General features: G+C 41.5%; 1 protein-coding gene across 3 annotated transcripts in view; it reads right to left on the bottom strand.

The window, feature by feature from the left end:
- Positions 1-19,747, bottom strand: part of EGFR (epidermal growth factor receptor) — a 197,500-nt gene that overhangs the window by 43,412 nt on the left and 134,341 nt on the right. For all 3 annotated transcript variants that reach the window (XR_008597872.1, XM_054992123.1, XM_054992125.1), the window contains exons 7-15: positions 17,536-17,677; positions 15,691-15,807; positions 14,142-14,268; positions 13,967-14,040; positions 12,107-12,197; positions 10,449-10,648; positions 9,232-9,364; positions 5,215-5,308; positions 3,179-3,336 (exon numbers count right to left, since the gene is read on the bottom strand). Coding sequence is in view for 2 of the 3 variants with exons in the window: in XM_054992123.1 (XP_054848098.1) it covers positions 3,179-3,336; positions 5,215-5,308; positions 9,232-9,364; positions 10,449-10,648; positions 12,107-12,197; positions 13,967-14,040; positions 14,142-14,268; positions 15,691-15,807; positions 17,536-17,677 (1,136 nt within the window). In the remaining variant the exon portion in view is untranslated. The remainder of the gene's footprint in view (positions 1-3,178; positions 3,337-5,214; positions 5,309-9,231; positions 9,365-10,448; positions 10,649-12,106; positions 12,198-13,966; positions 14,041-14,141; positions 14,269-15,690; positions 15,808-17,535; positions 17,678-19,747) is intronic.

Below are 19,747 nucleotides of genomic sequence, written 5' to 3'. Positions count from 1 at the left end.
CGGAAGGCCAAGGGCATTGGGGGAATAAAAGTCTAGTTGAGTCTTTTTTCTTAACTTTTTTGTTTGTTTGTTTGTTTAAACTTCTCAGTGACAAAAGCAATTCTGTATCCAAGGCTGTAAGTTTCTTCCCAGAGATATTATATATAAAAGATCTCAGAATGTAGATAACAACTAAATTTACTTGTCAGTCAGAAACTGCCTATGATAAAGCGATATGTTATTAGAGGTCTCTTTCTCACCTTATAAAACAGTTGCCACTGTTACCCAACCATACTACAATAAAGAACTTCTGTACATTATCTCAGTAATCTATATAAGAATTGTTTAAGACTGGGCAATATTATTACCCCAGTATTACAAATTGGGGGTGGAGGGTGAGAAAGAGTAAACATTAGATTTCAGTCAGGAATTCCCTAAATCATGGCTAAGGGATCCTTTCACATTTTATTATTATTGTTGTTGTTTATTTATAGTCTACCTTTCTCACATATCAAAGGCAGATTTAAATATCTTAAGTGAATACAATATAATCAATAGCTAGGATGTTTACAGAGCAAAATGCAACATGATCAACAGTTAGGACAGCCACAATAAGGTTTGGTAGCTGCAAATTTGAAAAACTAGCGGGAAGGTGTGAACACATAGATGAACAGTGAAATCCTAAGCAGAGTTACTCCAATCTAAGCCCACTGATTTCAATGAGCTAAGACTGGGGTAAGTTTGCTTAGGATTTCACTGTGTATCTTGCTGAATTTAAGCATAAATAATTAATATAACATCTTTAGCAACACTGAACTACCCAATAGGAAAGTATCTACACCAACAATTCTGTTTTAGCCGGTTGTTATTTGTAGCTGCCCTGACTTTGTGTAAAGCAATGTGGGGCAGTGGTTTAAAACAGCATTTACATCTGTTTATGAACTATCTGTAAATCACTGTGGCCATTTCAAACAGTGCCCGAAGTGGCTACACCCTCTTCCCTGGGCTGCCAGGGCTTTTACAATTATTTTTTTTAAAAATCTGCACAAACATATCGCTAGCACTACAGTATTGTAATGACAGGTGTGGCAGGCTCTCTGACTTCCCAGATTTCATTTAACACCCCCCCCAAGTCTCTAGCCCATTTCCTTGTGGAGATTGGAGGGAAAAGGCAATGGAAGGGGCTAGAGACTTGTTCTCTAAAAAAAATGAAAGCTGCTACACCTATCATTACAACACTACAGAAGGAGGAGGAGGTGGTGGTAGAGGAAATGGGCAGGAAAAATTTAGAACAGGAAAAAAGGTTTTGGTTTTGTTTTTTTTAAAAAAGGGCAAGCAGAACACAAGCAGTGTTGTCTGAAAAGATTTTTTAAAAAATCTATTAGCAACCAGCAACCAAACCGGTTGTGTCTGCAATGCACAAAGCCCCCATTTGCTCTATTTAACAGGATGCTGTTTAAAATAAGCACATTGTTTAAAAATATGTTCTTGTACAAAAATATTTTCTTGGGGTGAGGATCAGGGTTACTTACTCATATATTTGTGCATATTTCCAGGCAAAGGAGTGTCTGGAAGACCTGAATTTAAAGTGTAAACTGTACTTGGGTAGCTGAAGATGATAAAAGAGAACGGCAAACCCCATATGAAAGTGAAGAGAAGAAATAGAACGCATCTCCATTTTTTTGTCCTCATTCATTTGAATAAAATATTGTTGAATGCTCTATATGTTATGGAGAGTCAGATTAAATGTGTGACCAAAGGAACACAGCCTAAAATGGGAGAACCTAATATAGTTATACTAAAGACTGGAAGTTCTCTTCTGTTATAATTACTCTGAAGGGCTAAAGGCTCAACTGAGCATGTAACTTGAATTGAAAAAGAAGGATTTTTTAATTAAAGAAAAACACAAAGCTCTCTTCTTGAAAATTAATTCTCCAACTATCACTATTATGAAGTCTAATTACTACTGCAAACTTTGGAACACACACCTTTGAGCATGCTGGTCCAATGAAGCAACGTGAAATAATGGCAGTGGGAAGAATATTTGGGGTGTGAAGCATTTTTGGTTTTTGGCTATCAACTTCTGCTCTATATTATATTTTAATAAGTGTTATTGCTGGTATTGCTTTCTGCTCCCGATTTACCATGAAAAGGAGAGTCTGAATGTAGTCTCTAATGCTACTGCGTTTCTGTGCTGCCATAAACACAAAATCAGAAAGAATTGTGCCTCAACTATGGCAAGAAACAGCTCTCGGGAAAAGGCAGGGATCTAACTGCGAATACAGTATACAGTTCCTTTGCACAAGGTAAAACAACAACAGGGAGATATAATATATAATAATAATATTTGATTTACATACTGCCCTTCAGGACAACTTAATGCCCACTCAGAGCTGTTTACAAAGTATGCCATTATGATCCCCACAACAAAACACCCTGTGAGGTGGGTGGGGCTGAGAGAGCTCTGAGAGAGCCGTGACTAGCCCAAGGTCACCCAGCTGGCTTCAAGTGGAGGAGTGGGGAATCAAACCCGGCTCTTCAGAAAGATACCTCTACTACAGCCATAAACATGGATCATGTATCAAAGAATAATGTTCAAAGCATCACAGCTGTGAACAATTTCAATGAACATTTGTTTCATACTTCTATTGACGGTGAATTTACTTAACACTTTGGCCCAAAATATATGGGCCCTTTAAATATTACCATAGTTATATTAGGGCTGCTTTTTCATAAACTGTTCCTTCACTCCTAGTGTAACATGATGCATGTTATGCTGGCAATTACAAGAAAAGTAAAGTAGTAGCCAGCAAGCCTCACGGGGAAAGGTGTCTCAAAAGAGAGGCGCCACCACAGAAAATGCCCTGTCAGTGTTTGCCACCCACCCCACCTCTAAAGAAAAGGGCACAGAAAGAAGGGACTGAGCAGCAGATATTAACAGGTAGGCTGGACAGGATGGGAGGAGATGGTCCTTCAGATAAAATTGCCAGAAGCTGCTTTGGGCCTTCAAGGCAAGAACCAGCATTTCGAATTGTGCCCAGAAACAGATGGGTAACCCATGCAGATCTTTCAGTTTTGATTGTATTTCGTTTTTAAGTTCAAGAGCTAGTTAACAGTTTGCTATTTTTGTGAAATCCACAAATTAAACATTGTAAATCCATCATCTCAATCTGTTTTAAAATAACGTGCTTCAACTCACCCACGGGTACAGTTTGGATGACACAGTTGGCACAATGAATTTTTGTCTGCATATTTCCAGATTAAGACATCATTTTCACCCAAAATACCATTAGGACAAGTTCTAACACAGTTAGGTCCATCCATAAAGTGAGCACACTTTGTGCAGTTGTTGGGACCCTGGATATGAAGTAAAGTATTATTTAAGTATAAAATATAATGATAAACAATAAAAAATGTTTTGTGAATTCAAGCAAAATGCACAGGGAAAAGAACATATTCAAACATTTACCTAGTTAAATTCAACAAAAATTGTTTGATTTACAAAAGTATACAATCAAGTATGTAATTAATCCTTAAAGAGTCCCACAAAGAGTTTCAGCTGACTCAAAGCAAAAGTCTCTGATTCCTGTCTTCGATGCAGCCCCTTTGTCCTGTATGACTGGTGCAGGTCCCACTATTCCCACTATAGCTTTTTCAATTATCCAAACAGGGCCCTCCTCCTTCTTTTCCCATTTGTTTTGAAAAGGTGTAGGATACACAAGTAATTATTAAATATATTGTCGAAGGCATCATGGCCGGAGAACAATGGCTGTTGTAGATTTTCCAGGCTGTATCGCTGTGGTCTTGGCATTGTAGTTCCTGACATTTCGTCAGCAGCTGTGACTGGCATCTTCAGAGGTGTAGCACCGAAAGACAGAGATCTCTCAGTGTCAATGTGTGGAGAAAATGTTAGCAGGTAATTTATATCTACTCAGGAAGGTGGGTTTATATAAATTACCTGCCACCATCTTCTCCACACATTGACACTGAGAGATCTCTGTCTTTCGGTGCTACACCTCTGAAGATGCCAGCCACAGCTGCTGGCGAAACGTCAGGAACTACAATGCCAAGACCACGGCGATACAGCCCGGAAAACCCACAACAACCACAGTTATTAAATGCATTACTACATAACTTGATTTTGTCCTGCTTTTTCTGTCCTGTCTCTGCTCAAACCTTGCTCAGCCTTCCCCTGCCCACCCCCAATACTGTTACATTACCCATGCCCTAGCCTTCCCCCAGTGGGCTGCTTAAAACTAGCTGAAGCCACCAGAAATGAAAAAAAAACCTGTGTGCAGCAACCCAGATGTTTAAATCTTTCTAAAACTACTGCAAACAGCAACACTTCTCTTATCTGGATTTGCTCTACATGTTCTCCTATTCAGTGTATTGCTACAATAAGGGACCTGTTTCATACCCTGGAGAATTATGGCATATATACTGATTTTGTGAGGAGAGGAAGATAATCCAGTTTTTCATGAAATATAATTACTTTTGCGTATAAAATACATGTGAGTAATATTTACCACCATGACACCAAAAAATGAATATTCATCCAAGATTAAAAATGTTTTTCTTTTCCCCTCTCCTCCCACAACCGTTGTAGGTATATATAATCACAGTGGAATAAATCAACCATCTTTATCATGGTGACTCTTTCTAGCTTACAACTTCTGCATACTCTTGTCGTAGACCAGAAGATGCTTAGGAGCGTGGGATCTTCAGCCTGCGTGGAGCTCCAATGTATGCAAGCTTTCCATTTCGGACTTGCTCTACATCTTCAAAGGAACAGTCATATGCAAGAGACCTGGGTGGCAAAAGGGTCTTTTGGTCCTTCTCTACGGCTTAAATCCAGAGGATTTAGCTGAGTTAGTCTGTAGTTGCAAAATAGTAAAGAGTCCAGTAGCACCTTTAAGACTAACCAACTTTATTGTAGCATAAACTTTTGAGAACCAAGCTCTCTTCGTCAGGTGCATCTGACGAAGAGAGCGGTGGCTCTCGAAAGCTTATGCTACAGTAAAGTTGGTTAGTCTTAAAGGTGCTTCTCTATGGCTTGCAATCCTGGCTTGCATAACAAGCCCTTTTGACAAGCCTTTTTACAGTTTTGGGGCCCTGCAATAGATTCAGCCCCCCCCGCCCCCATTTACTGCATTGTATAAATACAAATAAATAGGAAGGCAACACTTTATTTTAGCACATTGTGGTGTATTAGATTGCAAGATCACATGAACTTACTGGTCCTGTACAAGTTGCTTCAGTTGAATTGTCCACTAGGCATTCTTGGTGGCACTGAACACAGGTAGAAAGATCATTGAACTCCCGTGGCTCCCTGAAATGGTAAGGAAAGGAGAATCTAAGTGATAGCCAACAACACATTACATTATCTGATCAAAACATTTAAACTATACAAATATTACACAAGAATAAGAGCACAGGAAGACTACATTGCCGCACTGGAAAAAAGTGCCACTGGAAAAGGCATGCTAGAATGCATTAGCACTTCTAAACATTTCTAGGACACACCATCGTCAACCTAACAATATTCTTGTCATACTGAAGTGACAAAGAATCACATGGCACCTGAAAAACTAATATATTTATTGTGGCATGAACTTTCATGAGCCAGAGCCCAGTTAGACATGTGGACTACAGATGAACGAAAGAAATCAGATGCAGCACATGCCACAAGGAAGGAGCTACAAATCGACTTTGCCTGCAGCGGATTTACAGCGCCATGCTAAGACCATTGACTGCAACAGAAGGATGTAACCCTCAGGACTGCACTTGAACACAGCTCCCCCAGTGGAAGTTGTCATACTGACACTCCCAGGAAATCAGACATCATCTGTAAAGAGCAAGGAAAGTGGTGGTATTGAGGGAGTAGATTACTGTCATATCAATGGAAACCTAGACCATGTCCTACTGTCAAAACTGTGGCACAGCCGTGAGATCTGCTAGGACAAAAGAGAGTTTGGTGGGGATTGAGGAGTATTCCTGTATCCTACCCCGTTTGCATTCTGTGTGCTGGGGCCACATGCAGTTCTGCCCTTGGGTATTTTCTTTAATGAACAACATTTGATTCATATACAGCCCTTCAGGACAACTTAATACCCACTCAGAGCAGTTTACAAAGTGTGTTATTATTATCGTCACGACAATCACCCTGTGAGGTGGGCGGGGCTGAGAGAGCTCTGAGAGAGTTCTGACTGACCCAAGGTCACCCAGGTGGCTTCAAGCGGAGGAGTGGGGGATCAAACCCAGTTCTCCAGATTAGAGTCCTGCTGCTGTTAACCACTACACCAAACTGGTATATATGGACTATATTATATGTTAAGTCAGCCTTGAGAGAGCTTATGCCTGAGTATGAGGAGAGGTTGTGGTGCAACTGCACGAGCGGCAGATTAGAAGCGCCCACCCACAAGAAAAAGCACAAGAGAGCTCATGGCCAGTGTAGGGAGGGTGTTGCGGCAAAGAAACAGAGAGCAGAGGAGCCATCGTAGAGTAAAGACAAGAGAAAGGTCCTCTGGGGAAGAGGATAAATAGATTGGCAAGCTCTCATTTAACAAGCTAAAAACATTTTAGCCTTCAATGATTCTATCTTTACTTATTCCTCCTTTTGACCTCGATCTGCTATTCCTTACCATCCTCAATTGCTGATGGTCAAAAGAGAGGTGGCTGAGGTAGATGTCAGCCCCTATACAGCCTTCCTCCTCCACCCCACAGTGCCATACACCAGGGGTCTCCTATCTTTCTGCGCTTGTGTGCACCTTTGAAATTCTGACCCAGGATGGTGGGCGGAACTACAAAATGGCTGCCATAGGAGGTGGAGCCAACCAGAAAATCTGCTGCATAAACTGGAGCTACACACACAGAAGAAACCCAAGTGTAGGGGAAAACAGGGGTGATTTTAAAAATATAGCGGGAAAGAGGAGTGAGAGAGAATAATACCAACACTATCAAGGCTGTTGCAGCTGAAACAACATTGTAAAAATCTGCACAGCCAATCAGATCTCCAGCGGCCAATAAGAAGCCCTTCTAGGCAAGACCCCCCACATGGTGCCACCCATTTTCTAAAAGCACTTAGTGGGTGCCAGAAAAGGTGTCAAAGGGCACCATGGCACCCATGGGCACCGCAGTGGGGGACCCCTGTTATAAGCAAAGAAGGCAGCGTCAAGCTAGCCGGCTTTCCCTTCCTCCAGCTGCAGCAAACTCTGTCTTTCCTGTGAGTGGGAGGGCATTTTTTTAAAAAATGATATAAATTATAAATGATGTAAATTAAACTGAAATGATCTGATAACTAGAGCCATGACTTCTGTGAACCACTGGAGGATGGAAATTGAAAACAGATGGCTTAGCTACTGCATGACCACTAATCGTATCACTAATTAAAATATATATGTTCATAATATAATGTGAGAAGAGGCCCAATTTAGCATGTAGGTCAAAACATCACCAGGAGGAAGTTTACTTTAAAAAGACAACATCTGCAGTTAGGTAAGTTGCAGAAGGGAAAGTAAGAGAAACGTGTGGAAGAGTCAATCACATACTTTACAGATACTGGTTCTTTTTATTTCAGGATCATAATCATGGGTTGGGATCCCAAAGATCCCCAGATCTGGATCCCCAGACACAGAGTGGGGGGCTTTGTGCCTCCATTTCTCAAATAACATGCAGCATTACAAACACATTTTGAAGCTGATTTTCAAAAGCAGTTTTGATATTTTAAAAAATGTGAATGGACATGCCTAAGTTGTTAGGTGCACCTGAAGTAGCTGTTTGGATTCCACCTCTTTTTAACATTTTGGCCCCCACCTGGCCGGCAGCCAAGGGCAGCCAAGGGCTTGAGGCCGGGGGCTGCATTTGCCGCCGCGGAGAAAAAGCGGCAGCGTTCCCCCGGCCTCGGAGGGCCACGTGGGAGGGGGCGGGGCTTGGCGCCTTAACAGCGCAGCCCTGCCCCCATCCCCGCACTTGCCAGGTTTCAAGTTGTTGCAGTTCATGTTGCTGCCATAAATAAAAAGTGGCCCTTTATTACCCAAGCCTTGTGTCTGCCTCTTTATTTCAACTGGGGGGCAAATAGTGGATTTCATTTTGTAACATGGAGAAAAGATAATGTGTATGAAATGTTTATTTCAGTAACATAATGAAAGATGAAGGTTGGAACCTATTAGCTTTTCTGTGAGCAAAACAAGGAAGAGTGGCTCTTGATCAACAAAAAAGCTATAATAAAAAAAACTGCTCTTATATACTGCCCTTCAGGACAGATTAGTGCCACCCTCAGAGCAGTGAACAAAGTCAATGTTGGTTGTTGTGGATTTTCCGGGTTGTATAGCCATCGTCTTGGCATTGTAGTTCTTGACGTTTCGCCAGGAGCTGTGACTGGCATCTTCAGAGGTGTGGCACCAAAAGACAGAGATCAATGTTATCAATGATCAAAGTCAATGTTATCATTATCCCCAGAATACGGCTGGGGAGCTGGGGCTGAGAGGAGTGGCTTACCCAAGGTCACCTGCAGAGTTCATGGCAGCAGTGGACTCGAACCGGCAGTAGTGGAAGTCGAACCAGCAGAATGCTGACTTTGGAGCCCAGCCACTTAACTACTATGCTACTGCAGCTCTCAAGATTGCAAGAAAAAAGCCTTGTGAAATAGAGACTGCAGTGAGGAGGAGAATCACGTGAGACTGAACAGAAAAACTGACAGGATCCAACCTACTGAGTTCCATTGCGCTAGGATTTAATGGAAGAGACCTTTAACAAGACTTAACAAAATATTTCTATGGCAAAAAAAAAAATGCTGGCGATTTTAAGTTTTGCTTTAATGTATCCCCGAGATTAATAAAACTTCTGTAAAACTCCAGTTGGTGAATATGAATGATCTGATTGATCTCAACTATCACTATGCTTATTTGCATACTTTTCAGTTTTGCACAAAAATGTCACACACCAGACTTTTTAACCCAAAGTTCACAATTTTTTTCTTTACTCTCTTTGTGTATAACAATCTCATTAATAGTGGTTTCACTTCACTGCAGCTGATGAAGAACAGAGGCTCAGGTCCACAAATGCTTGTAGTACAACAAATGTGTTTAAATTGCCACAGGAATCCTGTTTTGTTTTAGACATGAGACTAAAACTGCAGGGGAGAAGGAAAAATCACCTATCTAGTACATGACTGGGGATGCACTGGCGCAAGCTGCTGTGTGCCCCACTGCAACCTTCTTTGTGATTCTTGCATATGGTAGAGACAACTCTTACCCTTGCCAAATGTTGCACTCTTGCACACACTCCCGTTGGCGAGAAAAGTGACGACAAGAAAAGCACTGGGAAGGCCCTGGGCCCCAACACCCGTTATCCGAGCAGAGTGGATGACAAATTCGTCTTGTAGCAGCTAAGAGAGAGAGAGAGGAAAATCTTAAAGTCAATATCTATACCACAATAAACGTAGAAAATAAAAAGATGGGTCTCTTTAGAGTTTTCTTGCATAGCAGCATGTAGGCTATATAGCATCATAATTTAGGAATCATCAAAAGATAGCATTTGAAAGTAACTACAGAGAAGAATCAGGATTCAAATCTCCACTAATGTTCAATCAGTGTTCAACTAATTAAATCCAGGAAGTCACTGATCAAACGATGAGTCACACTGCTCTCCTCTTACATCACAGTATCTAAAACAGCTAACTATCAACACTGCCTGCCCTTCACACCCATTTTATCAACACAGCACAAACCTTTCTGTTCCTCAGAGTTACACAATTTCAAGTTCTCCTCTAATTTCTGATTACAGGAATGGGAGAAAGGGCCAGGATGATGGTCATAGACAAAAGTGGCAGCAAAGAAGTTCAGTGTGTGTGTGTGTGTGTGTGTGTGTGTGTGAGAGAGAGAGAGAGAGAGAGAGAGGTTACAATTTTAATATTTTTCTATTTGTATCTAACAAAGGGAACTTTGACTCTCAAAAGCTTATACCCTGCAAAACTTGTTGGTCTTTGAGAGCGCTACTGGAGTTGATTCTTGCTGTTCTACTGCAGACCAACATGGCTACCCACCTGAAGTCATTTTAGCATTTTGTGCAGGACTACGCAGAGTTGAAATATTGTTTGACTGTTGTGAAGAAATAATGTGTCTAAGAGCCAAGCTACAAGTGACGCCTGACCCAGGTTGGACACTTGTCAGCTTCCTTCAAGTTTTGATGGGAAATGTAGGCATCCTGGTTTTACAGCTTGACTCTCCATTACAGCTGCAAGACCAGGATGCCTACATTTCCCATCAAAACTTGAGGGAAGCTGACAAGTGTCCAATCTGGGTCAGGCGTCACTTGTAGCTTGGCTCTAAGTCTGATGCATGTGTAAAGGGTAAGTGAGCTGAGAAGAAAATTTGATTGAAAACACGTTTGTTGCTATTGCATACCATAATGGAAAGTAGGTTTTCTGAAATGCATAAATTATTCCCAACTAAACAAAGTGATTTACTCACCACATTCTGTTTCATTTTCATTATTGAAGATCCTTGTTTTTTGATTGTTTGTTTTGAAAAGAGCAGTCCAATTCACGGTGTTGCCATAGCAGAGATCCGGGTTCTTTAAAATCACAACATCTCCATCACTTATTTCCTTGAGAGCACGCAATCCCAGAGATCTGATATTCAGGCCAGCGACAGCAATTGCATATTGGCTACTAAAACCGAATAAAAAAGGGTATGTAAGCAAGCAGGCAGGATGCAGTAAAGAACACCGGCAATGAAAGTAAGCGGAACAAAAATGGCCATAACGACAGAAAAAAAAAAGACGGGCAGGTCCTATTTGTACATCCCTTCATTTACATGGTCAGGAGGATTCTGATCATGGCACTTATCTGCATATTAGAAGCATCTTACTCAAAGGCTGATTCCGCACATGTTGGATAATGCACTTTCAATGCACTTTATCAATCGTTTGAAGTGGATTTTTTGTTCCGTACATGAAAAAAATCTGTTTCAAATGATCTATAAAGAGGATTGGAAGTGCATTATCCAACGTGTGCAGAATCACTCACAGATACAAAAATCCTGTTATGAAGTCTGAATAAACAGGCTTCACCTTATTTACATGAGATATTGATCCTCAGGGCAAATGTGGCAAGAGCAGGTTGGTATAACTTGTCAATGTGAACACAGCCCTCCATTGCCTACTGGAACATTAAAAACACAAGGGATCATCAAATAATTGACGGGCTTTGCTATGTAATCTGCCTTGAGTCTCAGTGAGAAAGGATGACTACATGCTGTGCAGGCCTATATACAGGAAAATGCTAAGGATAACTACATGCAGGGCTTGTTTTCTGGGAAAAGAGGTGGTGGAACTCAGTGGGTTGCCCGCGGAGAAAATAGTCACATGGCTGGTGGCCCCGCCCCCTGATCTCCAGACAGAGGGAAGTTTAGATTGCCCTCCGCGCCACTCAGCGGTGCAGAGGGCAATCTAAACTCCCCTCTGTCTGGAGATCAGGGGGCGGGGCCACCAGCCATGTGACCATTTTCAAGAGGCTCTGGAACTCTGTTCCACTGCGTTCCAGCTGAAGAAAAGCCCTGCCTAAATGTATGATCTTGCAAGCAGATGGGGGAAGGTGGGAAGACTGCTGTCAGCATGGCTTGCTTAGTGCAGATGATTCAACTATGCTTAATAAAAAAATATAATTACACACTAGTTCAAACCACAGTTATACATCCCTGGTCCACTTCGTAACCGTTGTTTAAGTATTCAGAAGTCATTCTTTACCACAGTTAAACTGAACAGTTTTGTGTTTATACCTTGTTTTGGGATGAAACTTCTTTCTCTCCCCATCCCCTTGTCTTCCTCCTCCTCTTAAACAAAAACCAGGAGCCCAGTGCATGTTCTAAGACGCAGGACGTTGATACAGGTAACCAGGTATTAACTGCATCAGCAACATCAATGGGAGACCAGAGAGGGTTAAAAAAATATACCCCACTCCGAAAAATGAGAAAGGAGTGGCAGCACGACTTTTGCAACCCATTTTATGTTGGTCTGCAACCTAATTGCAGGTCATGAACCAGCAACTGAAGACCAAGGGCTGAAGTCCTCCTAAACAAACCCAGCTGTATACACATCAATGGTTTTCTGGTATGTGGGCTGTACTCACTGATGTTTTGTTCTGCCTCGTATAACCTCCAAATTCTCAAACACATTCAAATCAGTGACATTTTCAGGCCAATCCTGGACCACCAAAAATCCTAAAATGAGGGGGAAAATAACTTTATATATATAAAAATAGCATTAACAAGGGATTTTCTTAAAAAATCGAGGAAAAAAATACCTTTTCTATGATTGTGTTTTAATGAGAACTTCAAAACCAACAGTGACATTTCAGGGAGTATGGAGCTATTTTAACACTGCCTTGTAAACAGTTTACATGCAGGCCACCGAGACAACTAAACATTGTGAAGTTGGTGTCTTTCAGACCTGAGCAGCGTGAGATAGCCCAGATGTTTTTGCTTCTTCACCATCCTGTTGGAAACCCGTGTGTCTTTCAGCAAGACACAGAAGCACGGCTATTTCCCTTAATAGTGAAGGCCTTTTCAAAATACAGGACAAAAAAATAGAAGAAAAAACAGAGCAGAATTCTAAAACTACAATTATTCCTCACAATTATACACAGTGAGGGTGGCCAACTCTGGCTTTTGGGCATTATGTTCTGGGAGAAGCGTGCACACACAACTATTCATTCTGAGCTGTCCCTTGCTCTCCAGATTTTAATTTATTCACCCCACCCAAATTGGGGCCTATTCCTCTTTGCCAGAAAAAAAAAGATGATTAATTAGGCTGTATCATCTAATCATCGCCTGATAATAATGGGGTCAGGGAACTATCACATTCAAACGCAGCACTCAAGAATACATTTGTTATTCTCTCCGTGCTGTGAATAGGAAGGATTTGCTTTTCAAGGGGAAACAAGGTGACAAGGCTTCATACAATCAGATCTCTACATACAGCATTTATTTACCAAGTGACTTTATGCGCATTAATCCTGCTAGCGCTCCAAAGTGGAATGCCAGCCCGGTGAGTGCATGAACCAGAACAATATTGGGAGTAATCCTAAGCAAGTCTACTGAAAAATAAGTCCCATTTTATTTAATGGGGCTTGCTTCCAGGAAATTGTTCTCAAGATTGCAGCCATTGTCAAGCAATTAATTTCCCCAAGAACTAAGCATTCAAGAAAGCAAAGCACTCCAGAAGACGCCTCAAGCTTTAGTACTTCTTGGCTTTTCCATTCAGATGATTTTTGCTAAAATTAAGCTGCTAGATGATGCTGACTATACAAAATCAGGTTTTCATAACTTCACATTTAAAACTAGGTTTCATATTTCTCTTGCAAGGTTTTGCAGTCATCCTGAGGCAAGTAGAGGTCTTCCATTTTCAGAAAAACTAATTAGTGGGAACGTGAGGTGCACGAGGGGGTTTAAAACCTTTGAGCTTCTGATGGCTTGTCCTGTGAATTGCTGAGACCTATTTTTCAAATAATATTGGGACAGATTTGTCTTTTAAAAGGTCCCGAAGTTATTTAAGCCTCTCTGAAACAGACAGCAAGTCCAACCAAATTCTGAAGACAAACCAAGAACACAACTGCCCCTGGCGTCTTATGTTCACTTCATTTAATGATCTCTGAGCTTGTAACAAGTAAAAGCTAGTTAGCTGCCCCTACAGAGGCTTAAAATATCTCCCAGGTGTAAAAGTGTTTTGGTTTTATTTCTGGCATCAGAACCAGCATCAGTGTATCAAACTGTTCCTTCAGATCCAATTCTCTTCAGCTTACAGTAAATGAAAGCATTGGTCATGCTGAAGCTGAATACAGTTATGCAGAATTGGCTCTGTTAATTTACATTAGGATAAAATGTCCAGCTATTTTAACCACCGAGAAGCTATCTTCCCACAACCTTAGCTTTTTTCTAATCTGAAAATCTTGTCTCTTGGTGAAGTTTTTAAGCAAACTGAGATTACTAACCTGTGATTTCTTTAACAGTTTTAAAGATGTCCAACTTCTCTGGATCCAAAGGAGGTGTTTTTGTATGTTTATCACTAAAAGAAACAGAACAATGGAATCTTTGACTCTGATCGAGTAGAAAAGCTAGCCCAGACTTTTTTCTCTGGCCCATGTTAGACGCTTAGCAATGACTTACCCTGAAAATGTTAATTTCAGAAATGAGAGGTGGCCATTAATTATGGTGCAGTTTATGAAATTGTCGATATTGGATGCATTGACAGCGAGTACATCTTTAAGTTTGCCCATTCCGACTCCACTGCACACTGGTAAAAAGGAAACAACCAAGTGTCAGGGCTCAATAAGCATATATTTCTACATGCCCCACTCATGGTTCAGCAATTGCCTTTTTTGGAAACTTCGGCATACACATAAAGATCTTGCAGATCCAAGGGACACCGCAAACTAGTCTTTGCCACGGTAGTTTATCCATTGTTACTTGGTGAAATTATTATGCTTTGCTTTTTGGAAATGAGCCTGTAAAGAATGACTGGCTAGGTACAGTTCAGTAATGCTATCTATAGTTGCATTCAGATGTTACAACAAATGGGTACAGAGCATGGATTCTTCACGGTGAAGAGCCTGTGGGCACTTTCGGAAATTCAACAAATGGTAGTGGGGGTTACCACAAAATGGCTGGCCACGGCACGCAATTACAAAAGGTTGGAAGGTCTAAAGTTAAGCATCCTCCTATGATGGCGGCAGCTGTTTTTGAAAAGGGTTGCCCTGCAGACACAAAGGTGAAGCCCTTGGGCTTTTCTGAAGCTTCTCCTGCTCTAACAAGGTGAAAAAAGCCAGGTTTAGTTCCAAGCCTTAGGGAAATGATGCTTTGGGGAAGAAGTGAGGGCTAGAAAACATGCTGATGGGCACAGTGGTATGGAGCCCAATTGAACACTTCCTAGACAGGTGAAAAACTTAACAGGTGGACAAGATCCTTGGAGAGGTGAGACATACCGCTGGTACTCTTCTTGACCTTTGCCTTTTCTAGCCGATAAAAGCTGACAGAGGGGGACTGATCAATGGGTTAAGGTGAGTGAGTAAATGCTTCTTTGAGAATGGGAGTTGTGCTGTCCACACTCAAGGAGGCAGTGACTAGACCTATTTTGCCAAAAACCTCCACGGACACTACTATGTTGAATAGCTGGGAGGTTTCTGTTCTGCCCCATGGGCATTGGCCTGTGGGGTTCTGCAAGGTTCACTCGTATTCCCCATGCTGTTTAGTATCTATATGAAGCCACTGGGAAAGGTCATCAGTAAACTTGGGCTGTGGTGCTACCAATATGAGGATACCTTTCTTTTCCACCTAATTCCAAGGATGTTATTGATGTTCTGAACTGGTGCTTGGAGTCAGCATTAGGCAGGATGTTGGTGAACAAGCTGACACATAATCCTGAAAAGACAGAGGTTCTCCCTGATATTTTGTGGTTGCACCCACTGCGCCCTGTCAGAATTCCAGAATGTCCACAGGCTGAAAAAGATTGGGGACTTCTGGAGCACAGTAAACAAGCAGTGTTTTTGTGCCCAGCACCAACAAATCTCCGTTTAGAATTTGTCATGACATCTGAATGCAGCCAAAGGCTCACTTCTTCACTGTTCCTAATGGCTTTTGTTATTACCAAAAAACCCACAGTCAATATTAAGAATCTACGCTAACCTATACTGCACAATATCATATATAATTTTCATACCTTTGCTACATAGGCCATCACATCTTTTACATCTTCGAATGCCATCTTGTTCCACCTCAGTAGTGTTCACAGGACATGACCGATCACATGAGCCATGGTCTGTTACCAAGTAGTTATCTGGAATAGACAGGAAGGCATTAAAAACAGGAAAAGTGTTTTGGTTACATATTGATGGATAAAACTTGCCTTTCTTATAAAAATTGACATGTCAATGGATATAACTTGCCTTTCCAATAAAAACTGTCAATGTACAAACAGCTGTTCAAATACACAGTACGACACAAAAAAAATTACATTAACATGTGCCAAATAAGGCGCATATAACACCATTCTTACGTGAGCTGCATTGGTTGCCAGCGGAGTACCGGATCAGATTCAAGGTTCTGGTATTGACCTATAAGGCCCTGTGTGGACTGGGACCAGCATATCTACGGGACCGTCTCTCCCTATATATTCCCCGGAGGACACTCCGATCAGGGGACAAACAGCTGTTGGTGGTCCCTGGCCCCAAGGAGGCCTGCCTAGCCTCAACTAGAGCCAGGGCCTTTTCGGTCCTGGCTCCCACCTGGTGGAACGCTCTGTCTGCTGAAATCAGGGCCTGGCAGGACCTACTATCTTTTCGCTGGGCCTGCAAGACAGAGTTGTTCCACCAGGCATATGGCTGAGGCTGGGCCTCCGCCGGCCTGGAAAAAAGGGGTGTATAAATCTTAACCCTCCCTGTGAAGGCTGTCCACCATCTTATTTTAAATAAATTAAATGAATTTTTAATTGTATTTTTAATGTTATCCACCCTGAGCCCGCTCATGGGGAGGGCGGAATACAAATTTGAAATAAATAAATAAATAAATAAATAAATAAATAAATAAATAAATAAATAAATAAATAAACTGAAAAAAGATATTAAACGGACCCAGCAGAGCTAATACTTCCACAGAAGAAAATGGAGCACAGTCCCACCAGTTGGATAAGGGTACTCTTATGGACACACTGAATACGAGTACTCTTATGGTAGTATTGGGTAAAAGGTAAAGGTAGTCCCCTGTGCAAGCACTGAGTCATTACTGACCCATGGGGGGACGTCGCATCACGACGTTTTCTTGGCAGACTTTTTATGGGGTGGTTTGCCGTTGCCTTCCCCAGTCATCTACACTTTACCCCCAGGAAACTGGGTACTCATTTTACCAACCTTGGAAGGATGGAAGGCTGAGTCAACCTTGAGCCGGCTACCTGAACCTGGCTTCCGCTGGGATCAAACTCAGGTCGTGAGCAGAGCTTGGACTGCAGTAGTGCAGTTTACCACTTTGCGCCACAGGGCCGAGTGCTTAAGCATATTGGGTGCTTAATGTAAAAATAAAATCTGTATGTTTTCCATGTGCTCCTCCCTAACAAATGTTTCCCAAACTCTTGTAAGCTGAGACACATTTTCTCCCCTGAACAGAAACTGGAGGCACAATGGAAATCAGGATAGTCATGCATTGGTATAACGGCCACCAAATGTGAGTAATTCTTCTGTGTTTCTGGAGTGGGAATGAATGGTTCATTCACACCCACTAGATGTAAAGACATAGCAGGAAAACTCAAGGAAGGTGAGAGGACTGAATCATGCACACACACACACAGTAAGCAACATCCTCTGTAGATGGGTACTCTGTGCTCCAAGGGTCCTGTAATATTACTGACTGTTGCACAATGTTTGGGAATTATTGCTCTAGAATGAACAGCTGAGGACACGACAATATCTCCATGAGTCACAGATTACAAGTAAGTATTTTGATGCACCCCAGATAGGGAAGACCTTTGGTGTACCCTGAACAGGCACTGCTTAGCAAAATTTATCAGACTTACGTGGGCACTTCTTTACACAAGTTGCCCCAAAGCTGTATTTTCCGTCTGGGTTGCTTTTCATCTGATAATCGTATGTATCGTATTTTTGCAAAGGTGGGCAAGATTCCTTGCAAGTTGCATCGTCCGAAAAGTTGCGACATGCCTGTCAGTAAACAACGGCAACAATAGTAACAAAGGGATTATGCCATATACTTTCAGGTAACAAATAACAACTACTATATATCTTCACCAATTCAAAATCAAATTTGGGAAACCTTGTGAAATTCCAGAAGACAGGAATTCAGGGATCTGTGACTTTCATTATTATAATATATATATAGTATGGTCAGCCCCAACAAACTTGTAACGTAAGTCATTGTAACTCCCATTATACAAAAAGAAAAGTATGTCTAATACTGAGCCAGGATCTAATCCCAAGGTAAACTTGCTTTGGGCATGTTCCATTGAAATCAATGGCCCTTCTCTTCATGTAAATAAACATGGTTAGGCTCAGATTTCCAAGTCGAAGGTCAATAATATATTGGCCAGATCACATGGGCTCTTGGTTCAGAGCTAAATGTTATGATACGCTAGTGGCTTCCATAAAAATGGCAGCTGAGTGTCTAGTTCCTTACTTTCCTCTGGAAAATCTAGAACAGGGGTGGCCAAACTGTGGCTCGGGAGCCACATGTGGCTCTTCTAGACATATTGTGTGGCTCCCAGAGGTCTCTGAGTATTGCCAGGGCCATACATTTTATTTTTAGTTTATTTCCCTCCCTTCCCTTCTTTCTTCCTATGTCTTTCCTTCCCGTTTCCTTCTTTCCATGACTTTCATATTTTCAATAAAAATATTGGGGTTGCCAGGTCTGATTCAGAAAATACCTGGGGGACTTTGGGGGTGAAACCTATCAAGGATGTGACATCATTTTTGTGATGTCACTTCCAGCATACTGCACCAAAACCGCACCCGTTCCTGTGATGTCACTTTCAGGACACTCCCCCAAACCCACCTCTTCATCTGAAGTCACGTCAATGCATCATGTCTTGTGGCTGTCAAACATCTAATGTTTATTCTATGTGGCTCTTACATTAAGCATGTTTGGGCACCCCTGATCTAGAACAACTTGGAGGTGGAGAGTGCCCTTAAGTCATAGCTGACTTATGGTGACCCCTGGTAGGGTTTTTATGGTATGACAGTAACAGAGGTGGTTTGGCATCATCTGCCTCTGCCTGTGATTCTGGTCTCCCATCCAATGGCTAACCAAGGCCAATCCTGCTTAGCTTCTGAGATCTGACGAGATCTGGCTCACCTGGGCTAGCCAGGTCAGGGACTAAAACAACTTACTTATGTCCTAATGTTACAACATATAATTCTTTGCCCTTCTACATAATGTGCAAAACTCATTCAACCTATTAATCTGTGAAAAAGATAATAGCAAGTATTTTGAAGGAGTATTTTATAAGTAGAAGCCTTGTATCATCAAGTATTATTATGGTCCCCAGGTGATGAATGTTTAGCTTACAGGCAGTGAAATCCTATACAGAGATACTCCAGTCGAATCAGTGGGCTTAGACTAATTTTGCATATGCTTTGCACTGTGGTTTATTCTAAATAGAAGCCTGGCTTCTATTAGAGAGAACCAAACAGATATCCGATTGCCTAATGTTGGTAAGAATCAAGATATAGAGCAGATAACATAAAAAGTAAATAGCCTGACAACTATTATGCATATAGGACAATATAAAAATATTACTGGAATTATGCCCACTAATTTCAGTATGGCATCTCCAGTTGGACAGCAACAAGAAGAGGCTCAGACGTTGCATTTCAGAACGAAAGTAAGGGGATTTCTAGATTATATGACTTGGTAGGGAGACAATGGATATATACAAACATTATGATAAATCATAATTTCTAAACCACAGTTTGACTAAACTCTGGTTAAGCATGAAGGTCGCAATACAGGCTGTCCAAACTGTGTATTGTTGTTGGTATGCTCTAGAAATGGGATTTGAACAATGCAATCCTAAACAGAGTTATGCTCTCCTAGGCTCATATAGATTTACGATTACTGTGTTGCCCATGGTTTATAATAATTGGGGGTTATCATGATATCTGAATGCATTAAATCCCAGTTTTTCAGTAGCATCACTCTTCTCCTGGTGCAATCCTAAGCAAATATGCTCTGAAGTAAATCCTACTGATAGACATACAGAGCAATAGAAAATTTAG

The sequence above is a fragment of the Eublepharis macularius genome, chromosome 11 (genome assembly GCF_028583425.1).
Source record: "Eublepharis macularius isolate TG4126 chromosome 11, MPM_Emac_v1.0, whole genome shotgun sequence".
Taxonomy (NCBI): Eukaryota; Metazoa; Chordata; class Lepidosauria; order Squamata; family Eublepharidae; genus Eublepharis; species Eublepharis macularius.
The sequence above is the reverse complement of the archived record's forward strand: the minus strand, read 5'-3'. Positions and strand labels throughout refer to the sequence as shown.